At 51.4% G+C, this 23,678-nt stretch overlaps 1 protein-coding gene across 3 annotated transcripts in view; it reads right to left on the minus strand.

Moving 5' to 3' along the window:
* Positions 1–1,111: 1,111 nt before the first annotated feature.
* The window catches only part of Smad7 (SMAD family member 7), a 28,071-nt gene continuing 5,504 nt past the window's right edge, over positions 1,112–23,678 (minus strand). Inside the window, exons 3-4 of one of the 3 annotated variants that reach the window (XM_052155714.1) lie at positions 20,638–20,709; positions 1,112–3,188 (exon numbers count right to left, since the gene is read on the minus strand). In XM_052155714.1, the coding sequence (XP_052011674.1) occupies positions 2,650–3,188; positions 20,638–20,709 (611 nt within the window). In that variant the 3' untranslated portion in view covers positions 1,112–2,649. Of the gene's footprint in view, positions 3,189–20,637; positions 20,713–23,678 lie in introns of all 3 variants that reach the window. The other 2 variants (XM_052155713.1, XM_052155716.1) reach the window with 2 other exon arrangements.

A 23,678-nucleotide genomic window follows, 5' to 3' on the forward strand; every position in this document is an offset into this window, starting at 1 on the left:
ACAATTCTGCTCTCCCCCTAATTATCCCCCTCCCTCGACCTTACTCTCAAGGGAGGCTGGAAGAGATGTCTACAGCACAGCACTAGGCAAGGACAGTGGATGGTGATTTCTGCAACAAAGTATCAGCTTCTGCCTAACGCCAGACTACTTCGAACTGTTCTGACAGCCACCCCACCAGAACTCACACTCCATACCTGGAAATCCAGCTACCTTCTAGAACTCTGTGCCTCCCAAATCCAGAGGCTCTGTTCCCACAGCAGGGCCAGTAGAAGTGGATTATGGGACATTGGCCACACAGGATTATGGCTCAGCGGTCGGTCATAATTGACAGCTGACTTCTTAGCCTCCCAAAGCCTCCATTCTTACACAGGGTCCTGAGAAAGAGTCCTCTACATAATTAACATCACACCTGGAACCAGTGAAGCCCTCAGTCTAAAAGGGCTGGAGAGACGGCTCAAAGGTTTAGTGCATTTGTTGTTCTGGGTTGAATTCCCAGCTCCCACCTACGTGGCAGCCATCAGTAACTTGAGTTCCAGGGGATCTGACGTCCTCAGGCATTAGGCACCTATGTAGTATGTATATGGGTAAAATGAACCATGGACGAAAAGTCTCAGCTCAGCGTATACAAGCAGAGATCTGAAGAGAGACCTCACATAAAAGCCCAGGACGAGCTGGACGATAGGACTGATGAACCTGTCAGTCACGAACATCCCAGCGGACAAAGAATGAAGCCTGGACTCGGTCATTACCGGAGGGGTAAGGAGGCAGAAGCCTCACCCCTCTGACCACTCTGGGACCTCCCGTTTCCTGTGTGTGTGTGTGTATGTGTGTCACAGTCCCCTCCCCTGACCCAATATTCTTCCCAGCCTCCCAGGGACACTCTTCTCCCCAAATCAGCCACAACACTCCTTCCAGTCACTTCCCAATATACAATTAGAAAACCTGGACCACACCCATCAAAAGGGTACCTGGTGGGTGGGGTCCTCCAGATCTGGGAACTAACCCAAAGCCTTTTTATTTCCTGGCCCATTCACCTTTGTCTCTACTGATAAACCTCCCTGCCCCCCACACCAAGCCAAGAAGAAGCATCTGAACAACAAGGGATACAGTATACATTTTAAAAATTGTTTAATGGAACATAAACTCCTTTAGAAAAACATTCAGCTAGGTGATAACACCCATAGAAAAAAACACCAATCTTGTGTTTATCTTTTTTTTTTTTAATTTGGCATGTTATTTGCATTTATATTAAAGCAAAGTGCATCTTTTCTTTATTCTTCTCGTTTATACACATTGCACAATACATAAATAATGATGCTTATAAAACGTCTTTATATTTACAAGTAATAATATATTTATATATAACATAAAATACATTTTTCTTTAATAAATCTCAGCTTTTTTTTTTAAGGAGTCCTTTCCTCTCTCAAAGCACTACAATGCTAAATTTCCAATGAGAATGCTTCTCTTGTTCATTTAAACCTTTGTAGTTAGAAAAATAGCTTATGTTAAAGTCTAAACATGCTCATTGAGCTAAGAACAGTGCCAAAGTATCATACGAGTGTATGAGCCGAGAAGGAAGGGCTAGGAGCCAGCCTAGGATGGTACCTTTGTTGTGACGGGGCTACACCCTTCTCAGGTCCCTCCCTGATGCCCCTCGCTGGTTTAGAGCTCAGCAAACAGGCTGGGGGATGGGGTGCTGAGCTGACTGACTTTTCCACATCTGGGAGAAACCTGATGCAAAACCACGGCTGGGACCAGTGGAAGGGCCTGAGAGGGTACTGGGGTAGCAATACTGTGACTGGGGCTGTCCCGGCAGCCCTTGTGGGAAGCCCATCTCGAGAAAGAGAGATCCAGGAGCAGATGGCCAAAAAAGACAGACTCGACAATGGCAGCGGGTGACAGGAGGCAGTAAGACAGGGATGAAAACAATTGGTTCTGGTTCAGCCTTCTAGCAGGCTGGCTTCTCAGAAGCCTGTGGATAGGCCCGTGTCCTGTGGGGAGGGGGGTGGGGCGGGGCAGCTCCGGCAGGCTGGAGCAGGACTTGGCAGCAGCTGGGACGCCTGCTGCCAGTCTGCCCAGGTACTGCCTCTGCCCCACCGAGCATGTCCAAAAGGCTCGAGAGACACACAGCGTGGAACTGCAAGCCTCTCAGCTGGGGACATCCATAAAGAACACAAAAAGCACGTCATTCCCCCATCTGTCGTTCGTTCATTCGTGTACACCCCTACACGCTGACAGCTGAAATGCTGATCCAAAGGAAGAAGGTGGCACCCACTTTCACACACCATGCTGACTCTCGTTTCCTGTTGTCATATGGGGGGGGGGGGTGTCCTGCCAACCACACCCACCACCTCAAAACAAGACAACAGCAACAACAACCAAAGCCAACAAAAATCCGCATCCTAAGCTAATTTCTCAAAGGACGAGACAAACGGGACACAAGTTAAGAAAAGTGGAGGGGGGTGGGGGAAACAGAACAAAACCAAACCAACAATGAATGGCAACAACAAAACCGACCAAAGAGTTTGCATGAAAAGCAATCAACTCCGGGAAAGGTTAGCAGCAAGTAGTTTGAACGGTGGCCTGCTCGGCTCACGCTCTGTCCGTCCGTCTGTCCGTCCTGTCTTCTCCCCCGCACACGCACGACTACCGGCTGTTGAAGATGACCTCCAGCCAGCACGGGCAGCTGCTGATGAACTGGCGGGTGTAGCACTGGCCCCAGCCCTTCACGAAGCTGATCTGCACGGTGAAACCCGTCCAGGGTTGCTGCATGAACTCGTGGTCATTGGGCCGCTGCAGGCTGTACGCCTTCTCATAGTCAAAAGCCTTGATGGAGAAACCAGGGAACACCTTGTGCACCAACAGCGTCCTGGAGTCCGGGTTGTCCAGTGTGGCGGACTTGATGAAGATGGGGTAATTGCTGCGGTTGTAAACCCACACCCCATCCATCTCTCTTGTCAGCTGGATGCCGCAGCCGATCTTGCTCCGAACCTTCTGTACCAGCTGACTCTTGTTGTCCGAATTGAGCTGTCCGAGGCAAAAGCCATTCCCCTGAGGTAGATCATAGAAGATATCCAGGGAGGGCTCTTGGACACAGTAGAGCCTCCCCACGCGAGTCTTCTCCTCCCAATATGCCACCACGCACCAGTGTGACCGATCCCCAGGTTCCAGAAGAAGTTGGGAATCTGCAAGACAAAATGGCAGACATCGTTGGTGGTGACAGAGACCAGGTTCTTTTCTCTTTGTAGAATCAACAGATACACATAGACACACTAGCACGCACGCTCAGGAGTCTCCATAAGCAATAAGCAGTATAAAAACGGGGGGGGGGGGGGGGGACAGGACCGGACCGGATAAGCCTGGGCTAGCTATAGGGTCTACAGTGCTAATGGAGGGAAGGCTTCTTTTTGTCCTCGAACTCAGAAATCCGCCTGCCTCTGCCTTCCAAGTGCTGGGATTACAGGCGTGCGCCACCACGCCCGGCTCCTTCACTGTTTCTGTTTTTGGGTTTTTTTGTTTTTTGATTTTTTGTTTTTTTCAAGACAGGGTTTTTCTCTGTTTAGCCCTTTCTGTCCTGGAACTCACTCTGTAGACCAGGCTGGCCTCGAACTCAGAAATCCACCTGCCTCTGCCTTCCAAGTGCTGGGATTACAGGCGTGCGCCACCACCGCTTGCTCAGTGAGGGAAGACATCTTAATCACCTTTAAATACGGAGTTCACTGCTATCCTCCTCCCTCTCCTCACCTGAGGGGAACCGGGAGGGACTGCTTCTCTACTCCCACAAGACCTAGATGACAGATGCTGGCCCACTGGGTTCTGGTGACCCAGTCAGACTGAGAAGCCAGGTGGCCTACACCCTCTACTAGGTTGCCATCGATTCTCACATCAGTGCCTTGCTCATTAGGGAACGAACATCAGTCGGTGAAAATAAAAGCCTTATTCCTGACAGAAACCAACTCTCTCTCTGTATGACAACAGCAGCCTGTACAAAAAAGGGTTATTAATTACTTCAAGGCCAAATTACAGCATGCAGGTGGACTTAGGCCACGGCCAGCCCAGACAGAAGACGCCATGTCTAAAATAAATGTGGTGACCATCCTCGATGTACTCCTTCTGCCAGTCTGTCCCCCTGTCGTGCCACCTTCTCCTCCAGTTTGACCCTGCACAGCCATACTGCCCTTCGTGGCATTAGCCCCTCCCCCCTCCCCACAACCTCCTGGAAGCCTGGGGTGATTGCTAGTAAGGTGGCTTTCCTAAACAGGAGTTCTGTGAACTTTAAGGGGGAGGGGAGGCTATGTGGAACAAAGTCCCTCCCCCCACCCCCACCCCCACAGGCAGCCTAGTACCTCCCTTAACTCTAGCCAAGACAGAACAGACCTCAGACTGAGGACTATAAATCTCCCTGGCCCCGCCGGGCTGCAGGAACGAGAACTGTGGTTTGTGGCAGCAGGGTGGAGAGCGGAAGTCTTGTATTTGCTAACAAAAATGGGGGAAGGCAAGAGTGGAAAGAGAGGGGGGTTGGGGGGCACCAAGGCAGAATCAGATGCCTCCTGCTTCTCTCCCACCTCCGGTAAGTTTGTGGACCCTGAAGATAGAGCTGTGTGTGGGATGGGTGTCCTCGAGGACTTTCTTGTTCCTGGGCTCAGAGCATGGCGAGGACTGTCCCCATGCAGGGGCAGGACCAAGGAAACTCAGCCTCGTTGGTAACCCAGGGCAGCCTGGTACATCAATCCAGTCCAACTTTTACAGGCGTGTTAGGACCTGGGAACAGTCAGCTCCGTGCTTCTCTCTCTCTCTCTCTCTCTCTCTCTCTCTCTCTTCCAAAGCAGGCAATGTGAGTACCACATGAGTCTGTACATTTGTACAACCCACCAAGACAATCACATATACACAAATCCCGAGTGGCTGTCCCCCACTAAAGATACCCCCTCTAACTGGCCTCCCCAAACCATGTCCAGTTACACACAAAGAGGATGCCAAGACAGAGTGGTGGATTCCTTTCCTGACTGAATCCCCACGTCACTGAAAATCAACACCACAAACCTGCACTGTCCCTTGCCCCCACTGCCGTGGACCCACATCCCAAGTATACAAGACTGCATGTGTGTCTGAGTGTGTGTTTATGATGGAGTGTCTGCGCCCGCACACACTAGAAAGGACGGGAAAACAAGAGAGGGACGAGGGCTCCGAGCAGAAGGTGACTCATCAGGGCATTAACTTGTTTCTGCAAAGTATCCATCAACTGCTAATAAACTCGTGCGCACTGGCAAGCTCTGAACTTTCTTGCATAGGGAGCTCAGCTCTGAAGGCCACACCAATGACCCCTAATGTTAGTCCAGTGAAGTTGAGACACTTCTGGACCCAAGAGTGCTCCCCAAAGTGCTCCAAACTTGGGTCAAGAAACCCAGCCAGGGAAAGGGAGCGGCTAAAAGGGGCGAAAGAGGTTGGGGAGACTCTCAAGAGGGGCCTCACAATGCTTGTTCCATGCAGCCCAGCCCCACTGAAACCTGGCACCAGACAGCAAGGGCAGGGGGAAGGGAAAGGAGGAAGGAGGGAGGAGGGAGGAGGAGGAGCCAGGGATCAAGTTGCTCCCCATGCCTGCCAGGCCTGCTGGCCTCCTTAGCAAGGGGTGGGGGGTCCTGTCTACCAGGCAAGCCTCTGGGGCAGAACACACTGGGCAAGGCTGGAGTCTGAGGCCTGTGGGGAGAGAGGGAGCTAGGAGGGGGAAAGCACGCCTGGGTTTCTCTTTCATCTACACAGCCAGGCTACCCAGCAATTTGCCGCCAGACATCCCCAGGAAAAAGCCCTTTTCTGTTGAGGTTAATGGCCCAGCCCAGATAAATGGTAGCGTGTGGGTGTCCCCTCAGCGCCCTACAGGGAGAGCCTTGCTTGCTCCTCCCTTCTCCAGCCCTACCCAGGGCAGCTCCAGACGATTTCTGAGCACACAAACACTCTCGAGCAAAGCCCTCCGTGTGTGCATCCCAATGCAGAAGTCACACACCTTCTGAGAACCCAGGGCAGCACCCAAATGCCCACCTTGGCCTGAATAATGGCTGGCCGGGCTCACTTATGGGAAATAGCCAACACCGTTCTCTACGGAACAGATACCGAAGCTGGGCCTTCAGTATCTGAAGACAGCCCACAGTCTTCCAAACACAGGCATGGGTAGGTATTTCTCTCCTAGAGTTTCCCAAGACACATGGCCAGGGCCAGCGTAGTCGTGGTCACACCACAAAGGGACGGGGAGAGAGCAGTAAGTCCAACTCTGGCTTCACTGCTAATATTCCCATCGCAAACCCACTCCCACTCGCCAGTTTCTCCCTCCTTTATAACCTTTCCGGTGTTTTGCAACTTTTCCTCCCCAGAAACTGTACAGGGGCCCGTGTTTGATCGGCATGCATTCCTTTTAAAGCATCCAAAATAAAAACCACGTTGTAAAAAGCCTCCGCAGTCAGATGCCTGCTCACTTTTTATTTTTATTACAGCTGAGGAGATTTTTTTTTTTTTAAAAGCAAAAAAGTGCTGAATAGATCTGGACTTCCATTAAGGTGCCTGCCCCTCCCCCATCACATTTCCCTAATGCATAAAATCTTCCCTTTAAGGGGAAGGGGAGCAGTAGAGACCAGAGAGGGAGGATTTCAGTGTCAGCATAGGGAGGACCACTGAGCAACAGGCGCTAGCATCCTGGTGACCGAGGAACAGACACTTGTAGACCAGACAGACTCACAAATGTCTCTTATACCTTGGACCTCAGTGGCACAGAGTGATCATCACTCACGGCCACCTGTTAGATAAAGAAGTCCCACCATTTAAAGGTATACAGGGCTGTCAAGATGGCCCAGTAGGAGGTGCTGACAGCCAAGCCTGACACCCTGACTTTGATCCCTGATGGTGGAAGGAGGGAACCAGCTGACCTCTGACCCCCACAGGTACAGCATCGCACACCTGTGCTCCCCCACACAATTAAGAAAAAAAAAAGTCACATAAGTAAATAACTAAAACATAAAAGGTATGAAGAGAAACGAGGAAGACTATGATGTGCTCCACAAACAACAGGAGTCTCTATACAGACGCACCCAACAGTGGGGTCACACACAGGTACTCATGGAGAGTCCCAGGGTTTAGACCTTTTTGTGACAGAAAACGAGCTTGAAAAATGAAGCCAGAATGGTCAGTCACTGGAACTGGTACTCACAAGGTTAATTGTCCCCAACTGCCAAGACATGGGGGGGGGGGGGGAGGGCACGCGCTCACCCCTGGGAGGCACTTGGATCATAAAGTCATATTTTTCTGCCAAAACCTGCGGGTATGGCGGCCTGTGCAGGAGGCGCTCCTCCTGCACAGTCAACCCAAACAGGAAGGGCACCTAAGGAACAGCCCTGCTCCCAAAGGCCTTCTCACCAAGGTCAGGGGCAAACAAAGGGCAGACAAGTAGACACAAAGGCTGGGCCAGCAACCTGGAGCACAAACATTGACAACCACACCTCACCCGCCCGCCACAGGTCAAGGGTCCTCCCCTCCTCAGCACCGGAGAGCCACCAGCTCTGGTTCCATTCCATATCAGACATCTCAAAGGTTAACAGCACCACTGCCCAGCTCCTCCCCAGCAAGAAACTGAGTGTACTCAAACCATTCCAGGACAAAGGATAAAAAGAAGGCCCAACACCCAATCTAGGATCACCCCCCGCATCATGACAAGGACACCCAGCTTCCTTCTCATGAGGCAAATGGTGGAAACCCACAGCCAACAGGGAAAGCTACGGGGTTTATTGACTTGGGCCTGCCATGGGTACAAATAACGGAGAGCACGGGTAGAAATACAACCTCCAGAAGGTCCCCAGGCAGCTCGGATAACTCTGGACTTAGGAGCAACTTACTTTTGAAAACTGAAATGCATCAGATTATCTCTCCACCACTGAGTGCTGAGACTCAATGCCCCCCTTCACCAAGCCCAGAGTGAAGTCTGAGGACCACAGACTACACTGAGAAAGATCTCTCTCTCTCTCTCTCTCTCTCTCTCTCTCTCTCTCTCTCTCTCTCTCTCTCACACACACACACACACACACACACACACCATACTCTCTAATATCTCCCTGATGGTGGCTGGCCTAGGAGGAATGGTCAGGTGGGTTGGAATCTCCGTCAAGGCCAGGTGCTCAGTCAGATCCCTGGGTCCAATTCCAATCCAGCTGGGTCCCTAAAGGAGTCCTTCTTCAGTCCCTCCCACCCCCAAGCATGGCACATTCCAACTCTGGTGGAATACTTAGATTCATCCTAAACTAGAGTCTCCCTGGGCCAGTCTCAGAGTTATTATGACAGCCCAATACAAAAGTGACTGTGGGTAGCCCATCCCGTGGTACGCTACACACACCCCAAGTGTCAACTCTAACTTCTCGACCACTGAGAAGATACTGACCCACACCTGCCAACACACAGGCGGGAGAAACGTCAAGGGCGGCGCTCATATCCAGAAAGCATTTCTATGTTCTAAAGGCCCAGGATATCCCCCTGAGACTGCGGGGGCATCACCACCAAGTCACAGGCCTAAAAATAGAGCTGAGATTCAAGCCCAGGCTATCAAAAGGTGAGCTACCCCAGGCCACTAAATCCCTCCTTCTGAAAGTTCTCTTATTGCTCCAAGGGAAAACTTGAGTTAGGGGTCCAGCTGCTTTAAGCCAAGGAGAGGGAAGGGCATCGACTCCCTTGCCAGCAAGTCACCCTGCAGCTTGCGGTCCTGGGAGTTATCGCTTTGATCTGTCTATAAATTATATGAAAGCAGTTTGGGCAAAACGGGCCTCTGGACTCACTCACTTTGTGGAGAGCAAGTGTGACTGAGCTATCGGTGGTTCCCACACGCACTTTTGCCTGAATCCCCACTACCTTCTAGAAAGTAAGAAAAATCTCTGGAAGGAGTTGGGGGTTTTGCATTTAACCTGTAAAGACTCAACAGTCTAAAGAGAAAAAAAGTGAGTCCAAAAAACAAAACTTGTCATGTCCACCTCTAAACCAAGTTTCTGGTTGTTATTTCCAAACGAACTCTTTCTCTTGTCACTCATTCCAAAACAAGGTCTCTTACCAGCATCCTATTTCCGGGGCCCACCCTGCAGCCTCTCTCCGACTGCAGGGCCCCAAGCTTCAACACTAGCTTGCTGGGCTAGAAGGGTGATTAGTAACTCAGTCCTTACAGACAAATCATGATGAATCACGGTTATTAGCTCTAAGGTGTGCTACTCTGCACTGCCCCCACCCTTGGGGTCCAAGTCTGAAGCCCCCAGCTCTGAGATCTCTCCTTAGAGCACATTTAGCCATCAGATTCTAGAACAGGGCAGCAGGGCCCAGGAGGGAAGCCACAGAAATCAAAAGATCCTTTCTGTCTCGCCAGTTGGGCTGACTGACGCGGCTTCCTGTGGTCCTGTGCTCAGCCATGCAAATTATAACATGTACCCGGCTGCTGCAGCGGCGGCGGCTGCTGCTGCTGCTGCTGTCTGAGGAGACCGGCTCTGCCCAGCTCCGAGAGGCTCAGAGGAAGGGTGGGGCCTCCCAACCTAGCCAACTCCATTCATAATATTTACAGTAAATGGCCTCTCTGGCTGCTGGTGAGTGTATATCCAGCCTAATTACCTCTTGGGTTTGCCTACAAGCTCTTCCCCTCCCCCACCCCACGAATGTATGACCAAGTTCCCACCATGCCCTCACCCCCAGCATAACTCAGCAGCCATTCCCTGTGAGAGGGGTTTTGTTGTTGTTTATTTATTTACTTTGGGCAACCGAGCATCTGGAGACCCCTTAGCTACAGGGCATTCTCTACTTTGCCTATTTTATGTCTTGGAACCAACGCAGTCGAGGGGCCCCAGAAAACCTAAGTGGGCTAATACTATGACGAAGTCCACTTGAAGGTCCAAGAAAGACAGCTCCTTGCCCACCCACCTACAGCGGTTAGATAGTCTGGAGAGCTCCAAATTCCAGACCCGGACTGTGAACTGCAACGCCAGCGCTGGATACTGATACATGTACATCCAGGAGCCTGGCAGAAAAAACCGGAAGCCGTATGCCGCCACCAGTGAGTCCTCTCTGCTTCTTTCACTAAGCATTCTAAGTATGTTAGCTGCATGTGAGGAAGAAGTTCAGTCAGATACTTAATACAGAATGCTATCTACAGGCCGCAGAATGCCACAATGAAACTCATCCCTTTGGGTGCTAACTTTAAAAATCTCCTTTCTAACCTAAAGGGATACGTTGAATCAGTTTTCCAAAAGGGTAAAAATCCCCAGGCACAGAGAACACAAGACCATCCTTCTTGCTTTAACCACAGACTTCACTTTAATAAAGTCCCAGGCCATGCTGACCCCAGAAGCTGCCGGGTCCTAGCTCCAACTCCCTGCTCACTTCTCGACGTTCAGAAAACTGTCAAATGACAGGAAAAATTGGGAGAAACAAGCGTCCTTTGCACCCCTCTCTTCCCCGGGCTCCCCTTGTTCCACATCAATTATGAAAACTCTTGGACGGGAAGGCATTTTGAATATTTACGGCATTCCAGCCAATAAATTCCAGCGCAGGAGCTGATGGAAGAAAAGTCTCCCTCTCCGGCAAGTTCCCTGCCTGCTCCCTCCTCCCCTGTTTAGCCCCAGCCCTCATTCCTCTTTTCTTTACAACCCAGGACCAGGGCTGGCCAGGCCAGGGCTGCACTGTACTTACACGCGGGGAAAACAACAGAGACAGCCTGGAGACAGTGTGCAGACTGGAAAAGTTAATCATTACTTCTGTCTGCCTCTGTAATCTAATCTCTCCAGCTAGGACACACTCACTGCTCAGTCATCCCAGCCCTTTCACCCCCAAAGCACCCAGGACCTCCTAGACCTGAGCCTGCCGGCCTCCCCCCAACCCCTCCCCTCCAGTGGGGGAGGCCATGGAATGGAAGGCTCCGAGAGCCTCTCATAGGCCACAGTGGTACCACATGGGATCTGGAGGCCACCGTGCACGGCTGCCCTTCTGTGGAGTGCTCCCATCTGGCAGCACCCCCTCACCCCCACTGCCTTCTCTGTGTGGGATATACACTTAAAAAAAAAATCCGTGGTTAAATTAAGTGTATTTTACCACAGAAAGAAAAGGGTAAGCAGACAGACAGCTCACAGGTAGAGTGTTTGCATTGTGCTGATGATCCTGGGTTCGATGCCCAGCCCAGGATGGGAAGGGAATCCCTATCCTCCAAAGCCTCTATGCATCACCGTGAGCCTGTTCTCCTTAATATAGGGTTTTAGACTGCGGATTAAAAGGAGGAAACGCTTCCCTGAAGTACATGCCAACATCAGCCTGTGAGCACATGCATTTCACTCTTGAGCTGAGGGTCCTCCATTTTCACAGAAACTTAGAAGAGTTTGCAAGCCAAGACGTATAGAGAACCGTAATCTTATTTTACAACCAAGAGGCTGGTGATGGCTCCTTAGGTCCTGTCCCCCCCACACACACACACAAACCACAAACCCAGGAGTCAAAGCATCATGGCTCTAAAAGTGACCAAGCCCAGGCCCAGGACACAAAAATGGCTTCTACGTGTCCATGCTCCCCTACTCTGGGGCCACAGTCAGTCTCCGGGACCTACAATGAGGGAAGAGCAAATGTGTGGGGGAGGGGAGCAGTGCTGAGACCTCTGACTCTTTCAGGAAATATCCCCAGAACTGGAGATGGGGCCAATCTATCCTTAAGCAGTAGGCACACCCAGTGCAGGGAGAACTTTTTCTTTTCCCTCTTGGTTACTGATTAATGAGGGGAGGGCCAGTGCTGTCTAACAGGCAGCCTGCCACTGGGCTGACAAAGTGTCCCCACACACCACAGCAGAGCTCACAAACAGCTCAGATGGCCTTCACTCTTCCTAGGAGCTAGGGACAATGATCTAAACTCCCCACCCACCCCCACAGAATGCAGACAGGCAAAGCTGCCACTGTCACTATCTTGGCTCTGTATTTCATTTGTGTCGGGTTGAGCAAAGGTCCCAGATTACAAAGTAAAAAGGCTATAGAGAAATTAACCAACACAGGAGCCAACGGCGGCAGTTACTGGCCCGGTTACCTGTGTGTCTTTTGGCTAAGAGAAGTTCCCAGCTCCACACTGAAATTGGAGTTGGGACTAGTTCTTCCCTTTCGGCTTCAAGTCAAACCAGCTCTCCCAGCCCTCTCCCCAGCCCCCGGGGGGCGTGGGGGAGGAACACCAGAGAGGCTTCTAGGATAATTCAATTAGCGGGCCCTCAGAGCTCACAGAAGCCTTGGGTAGTCCCCCAGGGAACCCACAGGGCAGGCAGGAGCAGCTTAGAAATGAATGGAGCACCTTGATACACACATTCTTAGATTGCTATGTGCCAGGAACCCCAGGTCAGTCATGGCCTCACTCAATCAAGAGTTAGACCTCAGATGGAGTCGTAGGCTCTGAAAATATCCCACCTCTCCCCTAGCTGCCAAAATATTGGCTGCTGCCCAATAGCGCACAAACCACCCACCCACCCACCCACCCCAGTGGTCTCCCTGAGAACCCAGCCTGGTCATTTCCAACAGTCTGTGGTCCCAGGTACAACCAGGGGGTCTGCAAGATGAGTGTGCATCGTGCCTTGAATTCCTGCCACGCTCAGGCAACAGCATAGAGGGTTGAAACCAGACCATGGGGAGACCTCTATTTACCTACAAACTCTCTCTATCTACAAACTCTGCTGTGGTTCAGTTTCACAGAAGCAGAGGCAGGGCTCATGACAATAAATAAATAATAAATAAATAAATAGCCCCGCCTACTCTCCGAGGAGGCTTTTTTCTAACCCCATCCTCTGGGAACCTAGCCCATGATCCTCCACACTACACAGGGGCCCGGTACATGATGTGATGACGTCTCAGGAAATAGCTGATAAAATTAATAAAGCAGACACATTGGCTTCTCGGCTTCACACCTGGGAGAGGGAAGAGACGTAAACACTCCCACCAGAGAGAAGGAAAAGACAACGGGCCTCTCCAGCAGAGCCAGCCAGAAGGGCCATGGCTTGTCTTGGACCCTGTGTAGTCAGTCAGTCGGGAAGAGACTCCCCTGCTCTGCGCTGAAAGGATGCCCAGCCAGTGGCTGGCACAGGCTGAGAGGTGTTTCCAAGGTAGGCGCCGGCCAGGCAACCTCTGTGGGTACACCACCTGCCCACAGCATTCTGCTTTGGCGTCCTGCTCTGTTTGGACAAGTTCCCCTCAGCAAGTGTTCAACAATGCTTTTACACACCCCAGGGCTCTTGTTGTGTTATGAAAACAGAACAAAGCACGCTAAAGGAAAAAAAAAAAAAAGCAGGGAGGGTGGGGTGAGAGGGAGGGCAGAGCAGCCAGCCACACACAGTCTCTTTCTTTCTGGTCTCCTCTCCGGCTCTGGGCAGCCCTGTCTCATATCCCGTGCCATCAGAACAAGGGCATCAAAGAGGGGGCTCGGACCCCCAGGGATGAATAGAATACATGGGTGCTGCACCTTCTCTATCTCTCCTTTGAGGGGCGACGCTTCTTGAAGCACTGACGGCCACAAGACCTAAAGAGCTGTATTGATGGGGGTGTGAAACCCCTCATCCCATCCTCGGGGACTGTGAGAAGGAGTTATGGCAGCACCAAAGACCAAACTGTCCGATGCCAGCTTCTTCCAAAAAGACAACTCTGGTAAGACACAGCTAAGGAGTGGAGTAAACTCCTACCTACACTTACAGAAAGAAAAAAAAAATTTTTTTTTTTTTGCAAGTTAAAACTGAGCTAATGACACTGGGTGGGGCTCAGGGTTCCGGATGCCAAAGCTAAACCAAAATTAGTTTCCAGCCAAGCGTTGCTGGGCCTCACCATTTGGGGAAGGGAGCCGGAAAAAAAAAAAGTCATGAAAGATTCTTCAGTAAAGCGGGAACTAAGGCTGCAGTTAACATTTCAACTGAGGGTGACCCCTCTGGTAAAATATTTTTTTTAAATAATAAAAATAACATAAAAGTTCTCAAACAGCCTCTTTCTGAAAGAAAATGGTCTACAAGTTCTCATGGGTCTAGAAGGGAAGAGGCACAGGGACAGAGGGGCAATTCCCCGCCAGCTTCCTCCACTACACTGCTTTTCATGAACATCTTTTTTTCCAGGAGTTGTTCTTAAAAAAAAAAAAAATAGGTGACGCAATTTCCTGTCTTGTCCTGATATTTCCTGTTAGCTGACAAGGTGAAAGTTATCGCTGGCTTAAATGACTGCCCTAAAAGTCCATCAAACCTTTCCCTGCCCAGTTCCCAACCTCAAGACAACCTGTCTCCATCTTGGCACATAAACAGCATTGTTTTCTACACCTTTAGGAGTAGGCAGGCAATACTTCTACAGTGGCAGCTTCCTCCAGAAACAGGGCCAAGGGCTGGGATCCCCAAGGTGACCTCACGGGGAGAAGCAGGGAAGCCAGGGGAGGTGATACCCACCTCCTTCCAACATGTATAAGTTGAGTGACCGCAATCAGAGAATACAGCTTTCTTGGTGTCAGCCACTCAACTAAGGACGGTGCCTCAGCAGTTAATAATATCTTCCCTCTGAAAATAGCCCGAAGAGGAAGCCTCCGTGTGACAGTAGGCAGGCGGCCAGATGCTGGGCCATTCAATCCTCATCGAGAAAGATGCTAGGGCCAATGGTGACCTCCCAGTGGCTACACTTACAGTATCCTCTCTCAGACTCCCACAAAGGGGCACCTGCCTGCTCAGAAACACAGGAGGGATGTCGCATAAACCGTGGGCTTTGGAAGCTAGCCCCTGTACCCTCTGAAGCTCTGTGTCACTACACTAGGCAGGCCTCCAGGGACAGGACATCTGGGGAGAAGTAAAATCAGTGTATTTCCCTCCTATCCCTACCCCAGGCAGGAAGGTCAGACTTGGGGAACACACTACAAGAAATTTTCTACTTAAGGTTTCTGCAACTTGCATGGAAATGGGAAGGTTGAGGTAAGGTGGTGGCCCTAAAGGTGGCCCGCTCCTCTCAGGACTCAGGAGACAGAGGCGGGCGGAGTTTGAGGCCAGCCTGGGCTACACAGAGAAAGTCTGTCTCCAACAAACAAACAAACAAGGAAGGAAGGAAGAAAGAAAGGAAGGAAGGAAGGAAGGAAGGAAGGAAGGAAGGAAGGAAGGAAGGAAGGACGCCAGCCAACTCAACACTGAGCTGCACTGTTCACGCCCGGCAAGCTGAGCTCTGAGACCTGTTGATCTGTGCCAGGGCCCCCAGTGCACCAATAGTCCTAGAGATAGATCTCCAGGTGCTATGGAAACCTGCATAACTCATCAAAAGATCCAACCCCTGCCAGAAGTCTCTCCACACTTGTCACTGCTCCTCACTGATAGGCCAACATGCCCCCGCCCCATACATTTAAAAGCTACATCTGTAAAATTTGCCATAAAACACATGTACCATGAAATGCGCCCTCAGCGACAGAGTCCATTCGCAGAGAACTACATTTCGCACCAGCACACCACAGCAGCAGTTAAGATCCCACTGGCCGCAGTGGCAGAGGACCCGGGTTCAGTTCCCAGCACCCGAGTGGCAGCTCACAACCTGTCTGTAACTCCTGTTCCAAATGATTGCCTTGTACTTGTACGGCAGGATGTTTAGCATCAAAACCGGCACCACTTTGTCATTATCAGTTGTCTCATATTTTAAAAGAATTTTTTCTTTTTTTTTTTTCTCTTTGAGATAGGGACTCACCTTGTATGTAACCCTGGCAGGACTGGAATCTACTCTTTAGACCAGGCTAGCCCCAAACTCAGAGACCTGACTGTTTCTGTCCTAAGTGCTGGGATTAAATAAAGACACTTAAGTGCTGCTCAAAGTTCAAAGCACACACTGAAGTTTAAAAAAAAACAAAAACAAAAAACAGCCTAGAGGACAGACACTGTGGGCTTTAACTCACAGTGGGGGGCTTTAACTCACAGTGGGGGGCTTACTCACTGTGGTTAAGGGGTCAACACTTATGCCTAAGCACTTTAAGGAAGAGAAAAAACTCCTTGTTATCATACGGCATACCATATAAAGAATTATTATGGAGTTAATAAGGAAAGAAGCAAAGGAAGCCAAACCCTGTCATGAATCTGACACATCCCCCTTTCTCTGTTGCTGGCCCTGAAACTCTCAAAAGTCTGAGCAGTCTACAGCAGGCTCTGAGAGGCCTAACCAAATGGGAGTTGGGGTGGGGTGGAGTGTGGGGAGCTGTTTGCAGGACCACAGCCAAAGCCAACTGCCATCCTAGCCTGGCCTTCTCAGGCCCTCCCTGCCCCCCTTGCGGGCCTGACTGGGTTCTGCCTAGGGACAGGATGCAGAGGCGGCGGCAGCCATCTCGTCTAGCCGGCAGAGCGAGCGAGCAAGCGGCCCAAATTTGCTCCAGAGATTTTTAAATGCTGTCACCCTGCATTTAACCCCTGCCTGACTACCTCATTCTTTCCAGGACAAAAGAGGTTTATCGGGGAGTCGTTCTCCAGGGGCGGGGCCCATGACCTCAGGCCCTACAGAAGAGGCCAGCCAACACAACACGAGGACTGGTCTACACCAGGGTGTGGGTGGGTGTGCATCAGGTGAGCCGCCCTAGCCTAGAGCCATCAGACTGACTAGGTTTAAAGAGATGCAGACTGTATTCTTGGGAGTTCCAGACGGCATATTTCTCACCGTGACCTGGAGAGAACAAGTGGTCACTGCCCCGTCCCTGTGCTAGCTAGCGGATTTCCCCCAAGCCTGTCCTTCCTAACAGGTGTGAGCTCAGTGTGTGAGCGAACCACCCTCCCCTCCAAGTGTACTGGAAACAACAGCCAAACCAGACCAGAGGTCACCTGTTTGCAGGCATGAGGAAGAGACACTGGAAACAGAGCACACACCTAAGGCGCAGCCTCCCCACTTCAGAATCACAAGCTCATGCCAGACAAGAACTTCCTCACGTTGAGCTGAATGGCTTTCTTAGATCACAATGTAGCCATCTTCCCTGAGAGCTGCTTGGTTTGAGCCCAAGTCACTGTGGACAGAGCCAGGGCAGCATTTCAGATTATATATGTGTTTTGAAGGTTCTCCTCAGACGCGAAGGCAGACGCCAGCAGGGAGCAAAGAGGAAACAGACTTGTCCTTGTAGTTGACTTGGTACTGACTCAAAACCTGTCCACCCCAAACCTGGACACCAAAAGTTAAGACCTTAAGCAAAGGAACTAGCTAGCTCCCCTTACCCCTCCACATAAACAGGACTTCATAGACGGGAGAGATGGGATTTCTTCAATGCCCCTAAGACTTCGTGTCCCCGGATATCCATCCCTCAGCCCCACCCCCATCCCAGTCCGTGGGAATTCCCCCCCTCCCCTCACTCTAGAGGGAGTCTGCAAAGTCGCTGGGCTGAGAGCAGTTCTGCTGCAGGGCCTAGACGGGTACCCTTCCCTTCTCCTCCACTGAGCTCCAGAGAAGTTTCTCGGCTATGGCAGCTCTTGCCAAGGTGGGTCTCCCCGATTCATTCAGGTCCTTGCAGCAGTAGCAAGGACCTGACCTGGTTTTGCAGGCCTTCCAAAAGACATCAGTGTCCAGAGACAAAGCTAAACCCCGGCTACCAAACTGCAGTTCCGAACCGACACAAATACCAGTCCCCACACAGTATACACCTCACCAGAGCAGGGCCCCAGAGTCTCTCAAGACCCTGCCTGTAGGCATGGCATCTCTCTGCTCAAGTGTCAACACATGAGCTCGTCGGCTGTCTGTCTGTCTGTCTGCAGCGTGTGAGCGCACACACTCACAAGCCTGCGCAGAGCAACCCATCTGTCTCAGAGAGCCGGCTGTCAGAAATGAGAAAGTACAATCTCCTGGAACCAAATTATTGCCTTCTAAAAATGTCCCTTTTTCCCAGACTGAGGAAACTCGCATGGGTGGGGTGTGCTTCACTGCAGGTCCCCGCGGACCCGGCCTGTCACACACACACACACCCCCTGCCCTCCCTGCACACTGCAAGGCTGGAATTCCAACCTGAAGCCAGAGTGCTGCTCCCAGGACTGGACTGGTCCCCGCCCACTCCCCTTCCTCTAGCTGGCCCTCAGCAAGGCTCAGGAAAGGGAAGGACCAGCCTTGGAGTCACCCCTGCATTTCAGGAGGGGCTGGGCCTTTGAGCACACCCACCCCCATCTCCGAGGCACCACATTTTCACATTCGGCTGCTTTCTCTTTCCCTTCTTCCCTTGCCAAGAGAATCAAGCCCTGGCTCTCGCTGACGACCTTCCTCCCACCCTAAACTGAGCCCCATTCATTAAGCCCGCTCTCAGCCAGGGCAGGACAGGAAGGAGAGCGGCACACAGGGCCTGTGAAAGAAAGAGGCTCCCAGAGGTTATTTGGGGGGGTCACTCTACCCCCCACCTTGATTGATGCCCAACCTGCTCCAGCCCCGCCTCACCCCAGCGTCTACCACAGGAGCCTCTTCCCATCTTCTCGGGCCTCATTCAGCCGCCCCTGCCTATTAAGAGCTCTCAACACACACACACACACACACACACACACACACACACACAGCACCACCTCTGTAAAAAGGAGGCTTGGCCTTCCAGAAGGTACAAACCCTTCTGCCCGAGCTCATGAAACCAGCCTTTGAGGGCAGTCACAGGACAAAGTAGAGGTAGTTTCTCTCTGTGCTCCTTCACCTCAACTCTAGATACCCCCCCCCCAAACTATTGGCATCAACCCAAAACGTTCTTCCTACAACCGCATCCCGAGCACATTATTACTACACAGCCCCAACTACGTACAGAAAGAAGAAAGCGCTCCAACTTCGAAGCCTTGGGAATTAGTAAACCAAGAGCTGAAATTCAAAACAAATGCTCTTTCATGTGGTGGCCTCCACGCCCAGCCCCCTCTTTTTCTTTCTGCAGTTTTGTTATATCCTGCCGTCCCTTGCAAGACACACTACTGCACCCTAACAGACCTCATCCATCTAAGGGGCTGCACTCAGTCACCAGGGGCCCGGGGTTGGGGTGGGGCTGGGGGTGGGGGTGGGGCACTAGAATGTTGCTTCCCAGCTTCTCTCTAGAACTGGAAGGACTTTGGGAACTGGGAAACAAGGTTGGCTGACCAGGTCATGGCGCTTGGCTCCTTGGGCGGGGCGAGGAACTCTCAGGCCGGTGGTTCTCAGCCTGGTGTCGTCATTTCCTCCAGTAGAGGAGACAGACAAGATGTTATCAATAAGACAAACCTTCCGAAAAGCTCCACTTCCCTTGCTTATTTTATGTGGTTTGGAGACTCTGGGGCCCCTCCCTGCACACCCAGGGCTTAAAAAATATAACAAGCCAACAACATCCTGAGTGTGTTATTCTGTGCAGACTCTTCCTCTCTTGTTTCTTCTTTCTCTCAACAACTCCCACCTCATTTCAGCCTTCGAAAGCAAAACCACGGAGCCTTCTCCTGGGCTTCGAAGACCCACTCCCACCTCCCCCCCCCCCTGGGGCCCCGCTTTTCCTGCTCAGTTCTCATTAGAAGCTTTGAGTAAACAATACCCTCAGTCTCAGATAACAGTCCGAGTACACTGCACTGGAATCAAAACAAACAGGGTCTCCCCCAGCCATTCCCCAGCAGGCTCCACTCCTGCAGGGGAGAGACCGGGATGTGAGTCCAGATTGAACTGCATCTCCAACACACAGGAGAAACGCATCAACAGTAAGTCTCTCACGTGAGGAGCCACCCTGCAACAGGTCTATGGGAGGTCCCATAACTTCCACTAAGGGATGCTACACCAGGACCTCCCAAAGGCCGGCCCCGCTGAGTGCCCAGAACTGTCCTGGAATTCTCCATCCTTGGTTACCTTCTCTCCAGCTTTAACTAGTTCTTAGAAAATAATGACGTGGAAGGGTGCGCGGAAAGGAAGAAAACGTTCTTAGAAAAGAAAGCACAGTCCCAGAGCGAAGTTGCCGTAATATCCCCTCTTGTCCTCTGAGATAATAATCCACAGGCTTTCCCCAGGGCCCCTCCCCCAGCACCATCTCTCCAGGGCCCAGAAAAAGCCTGTCCAGCTGAGGACAGCTACGGTAACTGTTTATCTACAGCAGGCCCTGCCCTGTTGCTCCAGAACCCCAGTCTGCTGAGATCCATCTTGCACCTGGGCTATGCCTCTTAAAAGTGGGTCTGTGTCCTTCAAGGCACGCATGCAAGAGCAAAGGAAGCATGTAAGCACGTGAGATCATGCCAATGTTAATAAATGGACGTTAAGTCAGGGATTGCTTTAAAAACCAGGAGGGAGAGTAAGGTGGATCCTTTAGGAAGAGGAGCTCTAAGAATCAAAGCGCCCACCACCCAGCTTTACCTGGGCTCAGTCCCTGAAGCCTAGAGGGTAGAAGAAGAGAAATAACCCCTACGGCTCATCCTCTGACCTCATGTGAGGAATGACACACACACTCAACATAAAAAACAAAAAACAAAAAATAGCCCTGAAGCTCGAAGCACAACAGAGCTCCACTCCTGGGAAGGACAAGGTATTGGCACTAAAAGGACCCCAGAGTGAGATGCCCAGTCGCAGGGCGTGTCCAGTTTAAAGCATATGTAAATGAGCACAGTTGCAGACCACCTGGGGTGGCTGAAGGCCACGCCCCCATTCGTTTAGCCTCCAGCAATCTCTAGGAAAAGAGAAAGTGTCTTACCTGAAGGCCCCCCAGGGGCCAGATAATTCGTTCCCCCGGTTTCAGCGGAGGAAGGTACAACATCTGGACAGTCTGCTGCAGTCAGAAGAGAGGAAAGTCAATTCACAAATAAAAACCATCAGCACTCACTCATTCTGACGAACACTGAGCAGCATGAAAGAAGAGACCACACATTCCAAAGGGCTGATTCGCAGCCTCAAGGAAGATTATTAATGGTCTATACTCGGATCATGGTCCGGCCTAAGACAGACCACAGCCCCTTGTCACCCGTCTAGGCTCCAGGCGGCCAGTTAATCATTAGTCAGGTCAGGTGTAATCACAGACAGCCTGGAATTCTCTTCCATTATAAGTCTCCCATTGAGCTCAGGTAACTCCCAAGGTCAAGGAAGGTTCGAGGTGTACTTTGTCAACCCTGTCCCATCTTCCCCCATCAAGTGCAAAGCCTCCTTCCTCCCACTCCCAGAGACAAGGGTCTCACTCTGGCCTTTAGAAAGATATCCCACAGGTTCACTAATTTCTACCAGTTCTATCATGGATTCACGTGTGTCACCCAGAAGTCAGGTCAAGACAGACTTCTCAGCAAGGACCCGGCTGGAGGGACACTTCCTACCTACTTGCAGGCTGGTCCGAACACACATCTGGAGACCCTGCTCACACTCTTAGGTTCTACAAGGCTGCCTGCCTCAGGACCTATACACAATCTTTCTGGCACGCTAGCTGCCATTTTCTTTACTAGACCTTAGTGGGCAGCTTCCGTGTCCTCAACCCCTCTTGCCAACTCCCAGGTGATCTGAACAGTGAGCTCGATGTTAACAAGGACGATGACAATGCCAGCTGAGAAAGAGACAGACTCTGCAAATACTCTCCAGTCGAGCACAACAAAAATAATGCCCATGAACCACAACTAATCAGTCCCCTGGAGCACAAGTGCACAACAGGCCCCTGTAAGCTTCTTCTGCACCACTGCCAATGTCAAACTTCTTGCTAAGTCCCACAGACAGTTTGGCCCCAGAAAAGCAAATGCACTTCTGGATTGTACAGACTCCAGCACTCCCACCCCACTACCAGGCATTAGCAGATATCTCTTTGGCCACAAGGGTGAATGGTTACTCAAAGCAAAAAGAGTAGCCTAGAGGCAAACAGGACAGCCTAGGACAAGAGGCAGCCCAGGATGGTCCTCTAGTTCCTGACCAAGGGAGGGTTATCCTGCCCAGAAGTCTCTGCTGAAGATCCCGCCCTCTTATGAAGTGTCTCTCCCCAAGGCTGCAGTGGGTTGGAAAGAGATGTGGTATATATAGTATTTGCCCACTGTGTGTTTAAAAATTAAAGGAAAACCTCTTCTAAACGGGAGGGAGCATGGAGGAGGGACCAGCTGGGGGTAAGAGAAGACTGTCTACATCTCATTTCTTCAACGGGGAGAGGATAATTCCTACCAGGAATACACAGCTTCACAGGACCAGGCTTCATTCAAACGCAAAACAATGAGGGGGCACCCGAAGGAGGAGTTCCTTGGCATATGATGCAAGTTTGTACTTTCTGGCCCCACCATTTTCTAGAGATTGGCTTCTCGTTCCCTTTCCCCTACATGCTCCCCCCAAATGGAAGACACCCCGTGGCCACTTCCCCCCCAGCTCTAGCTGGCTGCCTGCCAGGGGCAAGGTGTATTTCAAAGGCAGAGCCTGGAGACCTCAGTCAGCGTGTCAGCCTGTCTCACATCAAAGGTGAACCAGCTCCAAGATGCAACCACAAGTGATTTTTATGAAATGTGCTCTGCCCTCTGCATCGCCTTTGATCTTAGGAGGGATTTACACACGTTAATTAGGCCTCCCTACCACCCCTGTGAGGCAGCGAGGCATTCGGAGAGGCACCCAGGTAAACTGAGGTGCCACTTGACTAGGCCAGGGGCCACCCAAGGAGCTGAGCCATCCCCCTCCAAGTCCAGGTCCTATACCAGGGCTTCCATTCCCAAGCCTTCTACCCTGGAGTTGGCCAGGCTGAGCCAGTCTCTGGTGACTAGAGTCCACCCAGAGACTCTGCAAAGAGAACTCTCAAGTCAGAATCTCTCCTTTCACACCACTATCTCCTGCTCCCCAGAGCCCAGCCTCGCAGACAGCAGCGCTGGGCTGTTCAGACCCTCCTCTACCACTGTGCATGACCAAACACCCAATGAAGCCCTGGGTTCTGTGCAACAAAGACACATGTCCCCTTCTCCCAGGAGTTCCAAGAAGTGCAAGGCAGGGCTTGGGGGACTTGTAAGGGTCTTTCCCACTTAGCTCTTCTGACTTTCCCCAGCACTGCTGTGTGTAATGACTGATGGAAGAAGCAACAACCGAATAAATGAATGAATGACCTAATCATTCCTTACAGGGACTTGGAAAAGTTAAGAGACCTAAATTAAGAGAGGCCAGATGGCAGCTCAAGATGCCAGCCATTGCGGTAGGCTTCGGAGGTTGTCCCAGGAGAGGCCATGCCCACCGCCAGTCCTCTTCCCTTTCAGCAGCAGGTGCAGAGCTGAGAAGGGCCAGAGCCTGTCTGTCCAGGATCTCCCTCCAGCATCTCTGTCTAAGGTGAGAAGTGGGAACAGAAAGAGCAAACCCTTCTTCCTTGCGGGATGGAAAAGCGGGGAGTACCTTCATGCCTTGCAAAAAAAGCCACAAGTCACAGTCACTCCTGCCCTGAGGTCCAGGCAAGACTCCTTGCACACAGCTGTTTTGGGAAATAGCCGGGTGTAGGCCCTTCAAGAGGCTAGTGTCATCACAGATCTTCAAGTTCAACCTCCAAAGGCTCCCTCAGCAGACCAAGTATACAAGGCCCCAGAGCCTTTCCCTCTGCCTCATCTGAAGCAGGAGACCTCAAGAGGGGTTCCCTCAGTTGTACTGGGCTCATTAAGATTTTAACAGTTGTCCACTGTAAAACCCTATTTTCTGTTTCACCTATGTAACCCAACACCACTCAACCTCAAGCAGAGAAAGAATATCTAAATCCCCAGGTCAACACTTTCTCACACACTAGGGGGGATGTGGGAGGAGGGGGGCTGAGAA

Source organism: Apodemus sylvaticus, chromosome 13 (assembly GCF_947179515.1).
Source record: "Apodemus sylvaticus chromosome 13, mApoSyl1.1, whole genome shotgun sequence".
Taxonomy (NCBI): Eukaryota; Metazoa; Chordata; class Mammalia; order Rodentia; family Muridae; genus Apodemus; species Apodemus sylvaticus.